Source organism: Carassius auratus, unplaced genomic scaffold (genome assembly GCF_003368295.1).
Source record: "Carassius auratus strain Wakin unplaced genomic scaffold, ASM336829v1 scaf_tig00214261, whole genome shotgun sequence".
Lineage (NCBI taxonomy): Eukaryota > Metazoa > Chordata > Actinopteri > Cypriniformes > Cyprinidae > Carassius > Carassius auratus.
Genome location: NW_020527584.1, coordinates 45,632 through 57,634, shown reverse-complemented (window position 1 = coordinate 57,634; position 12,003 = coordinate 45,632). Strand labels below are relative to the sequence as shown.

At 59.6% G+C, this 12,003-nt stretch overlaps 1 protein-coding gene across 1 annotated transcript; it reads left to right on the top strand.

Moving 5' to 3' along the window:
- Window positions 1-8,107: 8,107 nt before the first annotated feature.
- Window positions 8,108-11,282, top strand: LOC113091715 (fibroin heavy chain-like; the record flags this gene model as incomplete). Its single annotated transcript, XM_026257284.1, has 3 exons — window positions 8,108-8,366; window positions 9,367-9,558; window positions 10,717-11,282. Coding segments are annotated over exons 1-3 (852 nt in total), but the record flags the coding sequence as incomplete, so codon positions are not given.
- Window positions 11,283-12,003: the final 721 nt, after the last annotated feature.

Genomic DNA, 12,003 nt, shown 5'->3' with positions numbered 1-12,003 from the left:
GGACAGGGAAGCGGCTATGGCCAGGGCGCTGGAGCATGGACAGGGAAGGCTATGGCCAGGGCGCAGGAGCTGGACAGGGAAGCGGCTATGGCCAGGGCGCAGGAGCTGGACAGGGAAGCGGCTATGGCCAGGGCGCAGGAGCTGGACAGGGAAGCGGCTATGGCCAGGGCGCAGGAGCTGGACAGGGAAGCGGCTATGGCCAGGGCGCAGGAGCTGGACAGGGAAGCGGCTATGGCCAGGGCGCAGGAGCTGGACAGGGAAGCGGCTATGGCCAGGGCGCAGGAGCTGGACAGGGAAGCGGCTATGGCCAGGGCGCTGGAGCAGGACAGGGAAGCGGCGCTGGGGAGGCAGGACAGGGAAGCGGCGCTGGCGCAGGACAGGACAGGAAGCGGCTATGGCCAGGGCGCAGGAGCAGACAGGGAAGCGGCGCTGGAGCAGGGACAGGGAAGCGGCGCTGGAGCAGGACAGGAAGCGGCGCTGGAGCAAAGGGAAGCGGCGCTGGAGCAGACAGGGAAGCGCTATGGCCAGGGCGCAGGAGCTGGACAGGGAAGCGGCTATGGCCAGGGCGCTGGAGCAGGACAGGGAAGCGGCTATGGCCAGGGCGCAGGAGCTGGACAGGGAAGCGGCTATGGCCAGGGCGCAGGAGCTGGACAGGGAAGCGGCTATGGCCAGGGCGCAGGAGCTGGACAGGGAAGCGGCTATGGCCAGGGCGCTGGAGCAGGACAGGGAAGCGGCGCTGGAGCAGGACAGGGAAGCGGCGCTGGAGCAGGACAGGGAAGCGGCGCTGGAGCAGGACAGGGAAGCGGCGCTGGAGCAGGACAGGGAAGCGGCGCTGGAGCAGGACAGGGAAGCGGCGCTGGAGCAGGACAGGGAAGCGGCGCTGGAGCAGGACAGGGAAGCGGCGCTGGAGCAGGACAGGGAAGCGGCTATGGCCAGGGCGCTGGAGCAGGACAGGGAAGCGGCGCTGGAGCAGGACAGGGAAAGCGGCGCTGGAGCAGGACAGGGAAGCGGCGCTGGAGCAGGACAGCGGAAGCGGCGCTGGAGCAGGACAGGGAAGCGGCGCTGGAGCAGGACAGGGAAGCGGCGCTGGTGCAGGACAGGGAAGAGGCTATGGCCAGGGCGCTGGAGCAGGACAGGGAAGCGGCGCTGGAGCAGGACAGGGAAGCGGCGCTGGAGCAGGACAGGGAAGCGCGCTGGAGCAGGACAGGGAAGCGGCTGGGCAGGGCGCTGGAGCAGGACAGGGAAGGGCGCTGGAGCAGGACAGGGAAGCGGCGCTGGAGCAGGACAGGGAAGCGGCGCTGGAGCAGGACAGGGAAGCGGCGCTGGAGCAGGACAGGGAAGCGGCGCTGGAGCAGGACAGGGAAGCGGCGCTGGAGCAGGACAGGGACGCGGCTATGGCCAGGGCGCTGGAGCAGGACAGGGAAGCGGCTATGGCCAGGGTGCTGGAGCAGGACAGGGAAGCGGTGCTGGAGCAGGACAGGGAAGCGGCTATGGCCAGGGCGGCTGGAGCAGGACAGGGAAGCGGCGCTGGAGCAGGACAGGGAAGCGGTGCTGGAGCAGGACAGGGAAGCGGCTATGGCCAGGGCGCTGGAGCAGGACAGGGAAGCGGCTATGGCCAGGGCGCTGGAGCAGGACAGGGAAGCGGCTATGGCCAGGGCGCAGGAGCAGGACAGGGAAGCGGCGCTGGAGCAGGAGCAGGACAGGGAAGCGGCGCTGGAGCAGGAGCAGGACAGGGAAGCGGCGCTGGAGCAGGACAGGGAAGCGGCGCTGGCCAGGGCGCTGGAGCAGGAGCCGGACAGGGAAGTGGCGCTGGAGCAGGAGCAGGACAGGGAAGCGGCGCTGGAGCATGGAGCAGGACAGGGAAGCGGCGCTGGAGCAGGACAGGGAAGCGGCGGCTGGCCAGGGCGCTGGGAGCAGGAAGCCGGACAGGGAAGTGGCGCTGGAGCAGGAGCCGGACAGGGAAGCGGCGGCTGGCCAGGGCGCTAGAGCAGGAGCCGGACAGGGAAAGCGGCGCATGGAGCAGGAGCAGGACAGGGAAGCGGCGCTGGCCGCGGCGCTGGAGCAGGAGCAGGACAGGGAAGCGGCGCTGGCCAGGGCGCTGGAGCAGGACAGGGAAGCCGGCTATGGCCAGGGCGCTGGAGCAGGAGCAGGACAGGGAAGCGGTGCAGGAGCAGGACAGGGAAGCGGCGCTGGCCAGGGCGCTGGAGCAGGACAGGGAAGCGGCTATGGCCAGGGCGCTGGAGCAGGACAGGGAAGCGGCGCTGGAGCAGGAGCAGGACAGGGAAGCGGCGCTGGAGCAGGAGCAGGACAGGGAAGCGGCGCTGGAGCAGGAGCAGGACAGGGAAGCGGCGCTGGAGCAGGAGCAGGACAGGGAAGGCGGCACTGGCCAGGGCGCTGGAGCAGGAGCCGGACAGGGAAGTGGCGCTGGAGCAGGAGCAGGACAGGGAAGCGGCGCTGGAGCAGGAGCCGGACAGGGAAGCGGCGCTGGAGCAGGAGCCGGACAGGGAAGCGGCTTATGGCCAGGGCGCTGGAGCAGGACAGGGAAAGCGGCTATGGCCAGGGCGCAGGAGCTGGACAGGGAAGCGGCTATGGCCAGGGCGCAGGAGCTGGACAGGGAAGCGGCTATGGCCAGGGCGCAGGAGCTGGACAGGGAAGCGGCTATGGCCAGGGCGCAGGAGCTGGACAGGGAAGCGGCTATGGCCAGGGCGCTGGAGCAGGACAGGGAAGCGGCGCTGGAGCAGGACAGGGAAGCGGCGCTGGAGCAGGACAGGGAAGCGGCGCTGGAGCAGGACAGGGAAGCGGCGCTGGAGCAGGACAGGGAAGCGGCGCTGGAGCAGGACAGGGAAGCGGCGCTGGAGCAGGACAGGGAAGCGGCGCTGGAGCAGGACAGGGAAGCGGCTATGGCCAGGGCGCTGGAGCAGGACAGGGAAGCGGCGCTGGAGCAGGACAGGGAAGCGGCTATGGCCAGGGCGCTGGAGCAGGACAGGGAAGCGGCGCTGGAGCAGGACAGGGAAGCGGCGCTGGAGCAGGACAGGGAAGCGGCGCTGGAGCAGGACAGGGAAGCGGCGCTGGAGCAGGACAGGGAAGCGGCGCTGGAGCAGGACAGGGAAGCGGCGCTGGAGCAGGACAGGGAAGCGGCTATGGCCAGGCGCTGGGAGCAAGGACAGGGAAAGCGGCTATGGCCAGGGTGCTGGAGCAGGACAGGCGAAGCGGTGCTGGAGCAGGACAGGGAAGCGGCTATGGCCAGGGCGCTGGAGCAGGACAGGGAAGCGGCGCTGGAGCAGGACAGGAAGCGGTGCTGGAGCAGGACAGGGAAGCGGCTATGGCCAGGGCGCTGGAGCAGGACAGGGAAGCGGCTATGGCCAGGGGCGCTGGAGCAGGACAGGGAAGCGGCTATGGCAGGGCGCAGGAGCAGGACAGGGAAGCGGCGCTGGAAGGCAGGAGAGGACAGGAAGCGGCGCTGGAGCAGGAGCGGACAGGAAGCGGCGCTGGAGCAGGACAGGACAGGAGCGGCGCTGGAGCAGGACAGGGAAGCGGCGCTGGCCAGGGCGCTGGAGCAGGAGCCGGACAGGGAAGTGGCGCTGGAGCAGGAGCCGGACAGGGAAGCGGCGCTGGCCAGGGCGCTGGAGCAGGAGCCGGACAGGGAAGCGGCGCTGGAGCAGGAGCAGGACAGGGAAGCGGCGCTGGCCAGGGCGCTGGAGCAGGACAGGGAAGCGGCTATGGCCAGGGCGCTGGAGCAGGAGCAGGACAGGGAAGCGGTGCAGGAGCAGGACAGGGAAGCGGCGCTGGGCCAGGGCGCTGGAGCAGGACAGGGGAAGCGGCTATGGCCAGGGCGCTGGAGCAGGACAGGGAAGCGGCGCTGGAGCAGGAGCAGGACAGGGAAGCGGCGCTGGAGCAGGAGCAGGACAGGGAAGCGGCGCTGGAGCAGGAGCAGGACAGGGAAGCGGCGCTGGAGCAGGAGCAGGACAGGGAAGCGGCACTGGCAGGGCGCCCAGGAGCCGGACAGGGAAGGGCGCTGGAGCAGGAGCCGACAGGAAGGGCGCTGGAGCAGGAGCCGGACAGGGAAGCGGCGCTGGAGCAGGAGCCGGACAGGGAAGCGGCGCTGGAGCAGGAGCCGGACAGGGAAGCGGCGCTGGAAGCAGGAGCCGGACAGGGAAGCGGCGCTGGAGCAGGAGCCGGACAGGGAAGCGGCGCTGGAGCAGGAGCCGGACAGGGAAGCGGCCGCTGGGAGCAGGAGCCGGACAGGGAAGCGGCGCTGGAGCAGGAGCCGGACAGGGAAGCGGCGCTGGAGCAGGAGCCGGACAGGGAAGCGGCGCTGGAGCAGGAGCCGGACAGGGAAGCGGCGCTGGAGCAGGAGCAGGACAGGGAGCGGCGCAGGAGCAGGACAGGGAAGCGGCGCTGGCCAGGGCTCTGGAGCCGGACAGGGAAGCGGCGCTGGGCAGGACAGCGGAAGCGGCGCTGGGGCAGGACAGGGAAGCGGCGCTGGGGCAGGACAGGGAAGCGGCGCTGGGCAGGACAGGGAAGCGGCGCTGGGGCAGGAGCCGGACAGGGAAGCGGCGCTGGGGCAGGAGCCGGACAGGGGAGCTGGCCAGGGCGGCTGGGGCAGGAGCCGGACAGGGCGCTGGCCAGGGACGCTGGGGCAGGAGCCGGACAGGGAGCTGGCCAGCGGCGCTGGAGCAGACAGGGAAGCGGCTATGGCCAGGGCGCTGGAGCAGGACAGGGAAGCGGCTATGGCCAGGGCGCTGGAGCAGGACAGGGAAGCGGCGCTGGAGCAGGACAGGAAGCGGCGCTGGAGCAGGACAAGGGAAGCGGCGCTGGAGCAGGACAGGGAAGCGGCTATGGCCAGGGCGCTGGAGCAGGACAGGGAAGCGGCGCTGGCCAGGGCGCTGGAGCAGGACAGGGAAGTGGCGCTGGAGCAGGACAGGGAAGCGGCTATGGCCAGGGCGCTGGAGCAGGACAGGGAAGCGGCGCTGGAGCAGGACAGGGAAGCGGCGCTGGCCAGGGCGCTGGAGCAGGACAGGGAAGCGGCGCTGGCCAGGGCGCTGGAGCAGGACAGGGAAGCGGCGCTGGCCAGGGCGCTGGAGCAGGACAGGGAAGCGGCGCTGGAGCAGGACAGGGAAGCGGCTATGGCCAGGGCGCTGGAGCAGGACAGGGGAAGCGGCGCTGGAGCAGGACAGGGAAGCGGCTATGGCCAGGGCGCTGGAGCAGGACAAGGAAGCGGCTATGGCAGGGCGCTGGAGCAGGAGCAGGACAGGGAAGTGGTCAAGGGAAGTGTCGGGGATGTGGCAAAGGTCAATGTCGCCTTTAGGGACATGTTCATGGGAATTTTGCATAATACTTTCTGGGGGTCTTTTCCCAATGCTTTTGTTCAGATGTCATGTTTTTCCCTGTTTGCTCAAACTGTTTAGAAAGATTTTCTGACTCTCTCTAACCACTACTATCACCTCAAATAAATAAAAAATTGCTTGATTTGAAGAGTTTGTGTTTGGTATCATTTTGCTCTCACATAACCGCTCTCTGGCATCAGTGCTGTAAGTTCCTCTCCCCGAGTACTGGACAATTAGCAAATTATGATCTATCTTTTTGCCAATTTAAAAGAACTGTTTTGTGTATTTAAAATTTATTCTTGGGTAGCTGAATAGTCTGCAGCCATTATTCCAGTTGGAAGTCATTGTATTATGCCGATTTGGTGCTCTAGAAACCTTTCATGAATGCTGAAATTGGTTCCATAAGTTCTTGTGATTCTTGAGGCAATACATTAAAGATGGCATGTTTCTAAGAGACGTCGATTCTTAAACAGTCGTCCTAATAAATATAGGAATAGCATAACCGATGTTACAGGTCAAAAGCTTCTTGTGGACTTATAATTGGAATAAAGCTTGGCGTGTTTGTGAAAAATACGGTTTAAATAAAGTAAGAGGCTTTATTTAAAATGTTTCATGGTAGGGGTGTCGCGATATACCGATATTAGCATGTCCGCAATATTTTATATGAACAGTTCTGTTATGATTACACCACGTTAATACTCCAGCGCCACTACCTGGTTGAGCTCCCAGGTGGCAGTATTGTGTCTTAACGCTGGCACCTGTCACACAAGAAGACACAGCCACTCTGAGGAGAGCAGTGTTTCTCAGAGTAAGTTGCCATTCTTTTTCTAGTCCTAGACTGGGAAATGTTATATTAACCTGTTAACAGCGGTTGTCTGTGTTCCTACATTTAAGTAAAGGGTGATTTTATTTAAGTACCACGTTTTCTTTGCTCGTCTTGTTTTTGTATTTTCAATCAATATGGCCTGTGCGTAGCTACGAAAAACTGAGCAAACACATTGCTACGTTAAACTTGTAAAATGTTAAGTTGGTCGCAGTGCCATGCACTTAATGCCTCATCTGCGGTCATTCTTCAATCAGGTTCATTAGTTAACATATAAATGACAAATAATAATGAACAATATTTCCACAGCACTTAGTTCATGCTAATTTCAGCATTAGCTTATGAATTAATAAAATCTCAAGTTGTCTTTGTAAACATTAATGTTCTGTGACCTAACATGAACAATGAATGACTCTACACAATTTATTAATCTTTGTTTGTCAATAAAAAATAACGTATTGTTCACTGTTCGTTCATGTTAATTAATACATTAATGTTAACAAACCATCTCATTGTAAGGAGTTACCATAAATATTTATTCCTCACTGTTGAACTTGACCATATTTTCTCTCTTGATATTTCATAGGAGCTACAAAGAAGATGGAGAAAGCCAGAGTATTGTGTCCTGCGTTTATCCTTCTGTTCGTTGGGTGAAAAGGACAAACTGAAAGACAAAAAATAATTTGACTACCGCCCCCCCAAGGTTTCTATAGTATATCGATAAGGCCACAATAACCGTGATATGAAAAATCTACTATCGTGACAGCCCTATTTAATGGTATATGTGGCTAAAGTGTGTTAGAGATTTAATCTGGATCTTGATTATCCCTGCGATTTGTTTGGTCAATGGAACAGGAGTCTATATTATACATGTATTTTGTAATTGTGTTTATATGAATTTTTGTTTTTTGGGTGGATGTGCAAAATGTAATGGAAAAAGTATTGCTTCCCAGTAAAATAACTTTGATACGTATGCGTTCAGATGAATGTAATAACTTTTTATTATTTTGGGTAAGGTATCGGTTCAAGCCAAATTTCATCCATTTTCTTCAGGAGACTTGAGGACTACCGCACCAGTTTGGAGAACATCGTTAATAAAAACAAGACTTGTAATTTTTTTTAATACAGTTGTTGATTTACTGAATAAATGGTTTGCACACTCTTGTACATTTACTGTTGTAAATTTTGTTCTGGATAATTTTAAGAAAAAAAAAATAAAAGATTAAGAAGAACCGGCACGCACCGCTTCGGTCTGTCTGATGTGACAAAGACAGTGCACCACACAAACAGATTTTCAACCAGAGTCTCGACTGAACACAGGAAATCTCGCGAGACTTCAGAATAATCATGGCGGACGATATGCAGGAAGAAATTGCAATGATAGTGTTTGGAATGATTTTATACACGACACGTCGTATAAACATTTGTGCTGTTGCCACAAATCAACAAGATGATCCTCCATCTCTGCTGTCCGCAACAATTTCACTTTGTGCTGCGCCATGACGGCTTCAGTCTTCCATCATCTCGCTTTCTGATTGGATACGGTTTCGTTTCACGTGATAATCTCCAGAGCGTGCACGCATTTTTCCTCGGGCTTCCCCCCACACATCAGGATTCTGATCGTAAATATTAAACGTGTTAAATATTTACGATTCGCGATCGGGGCGTCTCCGATGTTCTTCCGATCAGATTCGGACACTCTTAACACACCTCACGGCAAGAGAAAATCAGATAACATAATCTGTAGAACAGTCAAGATAATCGGGACATAGCTATGATTGTCGGAAGGGGAGAAATCGGCCCAAAATCAGACCGATTATCTTCTGGCGTGTACCCAGCGTAAATTTATGACATGGCTAGAACGTAGCATTCAGCAGGTCCAACCCCAATCATACACACCTGAACAAGCTAATCAAGGCATTTCAGATTACTAGAAAGCTACAGGCAGGTGAGTTTGATCAGGGTTGGAATTAACCTGTTTTCCTTCAATCTTTAAAATCCCATTTTACAGAAGTTGGTATTGCAGCAACAAGTAATCGTTTTAGTTTTGTGTTCTTTGCTGTCTGCTTGTCCTGACGCACCGATTCACTGCATTTTCCAGCAGAGATCACAGGCTGGGAGGATGACAGCTCGAATGTATTTCTCGTTGATTGCTGTTTTTTTCTGTCTGTTTGGATACTTCAGCATAGCTCGCGCTATTCAAAGACGAACCACAGGTGAAAAGATCTGTTAATTTCATTACAGAACCTGAAGAAATGCAGAAATGAGTGACTTTCAGTCTTTGAAAATAGTTAACATCGCTTATGAATGCGTAGTAGGTTTTAAACCGCTTTTGATATGAAGCAGACAAATGCATAAACTTTGTATTTCGGTTTGAGACCCATTGCAAAACCACAGATTTACAAATGGTGAAACCGCACTCCCCTTATAATCCTCTTGAATTCTCTAGTGGATGGTTTCTGTCCGGAGAGGCTGATGGTCGAACCATCCCATCGAGGCTGTTCCTCTGATGAAGACTGCCCTGGAGGGCACAAATGCTGTCGATTTGAATTTGGGCCTGTTTGCGTGCTGCCTGTTTTCAGTGAGTTTCAGTTAATAATCGATGCTAAGGTTAAACTCACACACACACACACATACTAGTAACACTCTGGATTCAATGTAAGTCCTAAGCAGAGAGTTTGCCTTTAGTTGTTCTCTAAAGTCGGATTGAAATCATCCCTTGGGATGGCTTTAAGGACCGGATGGATTTACAAAATAAAAAGGAATAATGCTTCAAACAGTGGTTCTCAATTCCAGTCCCGGGGACCCCTTGCTCGTCCCTTGCTAAAGCCATCCCTTTGCATGTCCCCCTTATTTAACACCCCAGATTGTGATCATCAGCTTGTCAGGAGAGAGATCCAGGAACTGGACCAACAAGCTGATGATTTCAATCCGGTGTGTTAAGTAAGGGTGTTCCATGACTGGAATTGAGAACCACTGACTTGGAATGGAATTCTTTCTTTAGATAAAACTTGCCATTCACCAACCCTGATCAAAGCCGCCTACCTCAGATTTTTCTAATGATCCCAAAGACATTGACTGGCACTGATTAACATGCTCGGGTGTGTTTGACTAGGGTTGGAGCTAAACTCTGCAGGAATGTGGATCTCGAAGTCCAGATTTAAGGATCTCTGGTCTATATGCACAAACTAAAGCTGACTATCTGTGTTCATGCAGTGAAGCCAGGTCAATGTCCCATACCGGAGATGATCCCACTCTGTGCTGATAGCTGTTTCAATGATGGCCAGTGTCCTGCCACACAGAAATGTTGCCCAACCACCGGTGGCTTTGCATGCAGTGAACCGCGTGGCCAGGGAAGAGGTCAGGCAACTTGCCATGGAAACGGTTCTGGCCAGGGAAGCGGCTATGGCCAGGGCGCGGGTCAGGGAAGCGGCTATGGCCAGGGCGCGGGTCAGGGAAGCGGCTATGGCCAGGGCGCGGGTCAGGGAAGCGGCTATGGCCAGGGCGCGGGACAGGGCGCGGGACAGGGAAGCGGCTATGGCCAGGGTGCGGGACAGGGCGCAGGACAGGGAAGCGGCTATGGCCAGGGCGCAGGTCAGGGAAGCGGCTTTGGCCAGGGTGCAGGTAAGGGTGCTGGCCAGGGAAGCGGCTATGGCCTGGGAAGCGGCTATGGCCAGGGTGCAGGAGCTGGACAGGGAAGTGGCGCAGGAGTTGGACAGGGAAGCGGCTATGGCCAGGGCGCTGGAGCAGGACAGGGAAGCGGCTATGGCCAGGGCGCAGGAGCTGGACAGGGAAGCGGCTATGGCCAGGGCGCAGGAGCTGGACAGGGAAGCGGCTATGGCCAGGGCGCAGGAGCTGGACAGGGAAGCGGCTATGGCCAGGGCGCAGGAGCTGGACAGGGAAGCGGCTATGGCCAGGGCGCAGGAGCTGGACAGGGAAGCGGCTATGGCCAGGGCGCAGGAGCTGGACAGGGAAGCGGCTATGGCCAGGGCGCTGGAGCAGGACAGGGAAGCGGCTATGGCCAGGGCGCTGGAGCAGGACAGGGAAGCGGCTATGGCCAGGGCGCAGGAGCTGGACAGGGAAGCGGCTATGGCCAGGGCGCAGGAGCTGGACAGGGAAGCGGCTATGGCCAGGGCGCAGGAGCTGGACAGGGAAGCGGCTATGGCCAGGGCGCAGGAGCTGGACAGGGAAGCGGCTATGGCCAGGGCGCAGGAGCTGGACAGGGAAGCGGCTATGGCCAGGGCGCTGGAGCAGGACAGGGAAGCGGCTATGGCCAGGGCGCTGGAGCAGGACAGGGAAGCGGCTATGGCCAGGGCGCAGGAGCTGGACAGGGAAGCGGCTATGGCCAGGGCGCAGGAGCTGGACAGGGAAGCGGCTATGGCCAGGGCGCAGGAGCTGGACAGGGAAGCGGCTATGGCCAGGGCGCAGGAGCTGGACAGGGAAGCGGCTATGGCCAGGGCGCAGGAGCTGGACAGGGAAGCGGCTATGGCCAGGGCGCAGGAGCTGGACAGGGAAGCGGCTATGGCCAGGGCGCTGGAGCAGGACAGGGAAGCGGCGCTGGAGCAGGACAGGGAAGCGGCGCTGGAGCAGGACAGGGAAGCGGCGCTGGAACAGGACAGGGAAGCGGCGCTGGAGCAGGACAGGGAAGCGGCTATGGCCAGGGCGCTGGAGCAGGACAGGGAAGCGGCGCTGGAGCAGGACAGGGAAGCGGCTATGGCCAGGGCGCTGGAGCAGGACAGGGAAGCGGCGCTGGAGCAGGACAGGGAAGCGGCGCTGGAGCAGGACAGGGAAGCGGCGCTGGAGCAGGACAGGGAAGCGGCGCTGGTGCAGGACAGGGAAGAGGCTATGGCCAGGGCGCTGGAGCAGGACAGGGAAGCGGCGCTGGAGCAGGACAGGGAAGCGGCGCTGGAGCAGGACAGGGAAGCGGCTATGGCCAGGGCGCTGGAGCAGGACAGGGAAGCGGCGCTGGAGCAGGACAGGGAAGCGGCTATGGCCAGGGCGCTGGAGCAGGACAGGGAAGCGGCGCTGGAGCAGGACAGGGAAGCGGCGCTGGAGCAGGACAGGGAAGCGGCGCTGGAGCAGGACAGGGAAGCGGCGCTGGAGCAGGACAGGGAAGCGGCGCTGGAGCAGGACAGGGAAGCGGCTATGGCCAGGGCGCTGGAGCAGGACAGGGAAGCGGCTATGGCCAGGGTGCTGGAGCAGGACAGGGAAGCCGTGCTGGACTAGGACAGGGAAGCGGCTATGGCCAGGGCGCTGGAGCAGGACAGGGAAGCGGCGCTGGAGCAGGACAGGGAAGCGGTGCTGGAGCAGGACAGGGAAGCGGCTATGGCCAGGGCGCTGGAGCAGGACAGGGAAGCGGCTATGGCCAGGGCGCTGGAGCAGGACAGGGAAGCGGCTATGGCCAGGGCGCAGGAGCAGGACAGGGAAGCGGCGCTGGAGCAGGAGCAGGACAGGGAAGCGGCGCTGGAGCAGGAGCAGGACAGGGAAGCGGCGCTGGAGCAGGACAGGGAAGCGGCGCTGGCCAGGGCGCTGGAGCAGGAGCCGGACAGGGAAGTGGCGCTGGAGCAGGAGCAGGACAGGGAAGCGGCGCTGGAGCAGGAGCAGGACAGGGAAGCGGCGCTGGAGCAGGACAGGGAAGCGGCGCTGGCCAGGGCGCTGGAGCAGGAGCCGGACAGGGAAGTGGCGCTGGAGCAGGAGCCGGACAGGGAAGCGGCGCTGGCCAGGGCGCTAGAGCAGGAGCCGGACAGGGAAGCGGCGCTGGAGCAGGAGCAGGATAGGGAAGCGGCGCTGGCCAGGGCGCTGGAGCAGGACAGGGAAGCGGCTATGGCCAGGGCGCTGGAGCAGGAGCAGGAC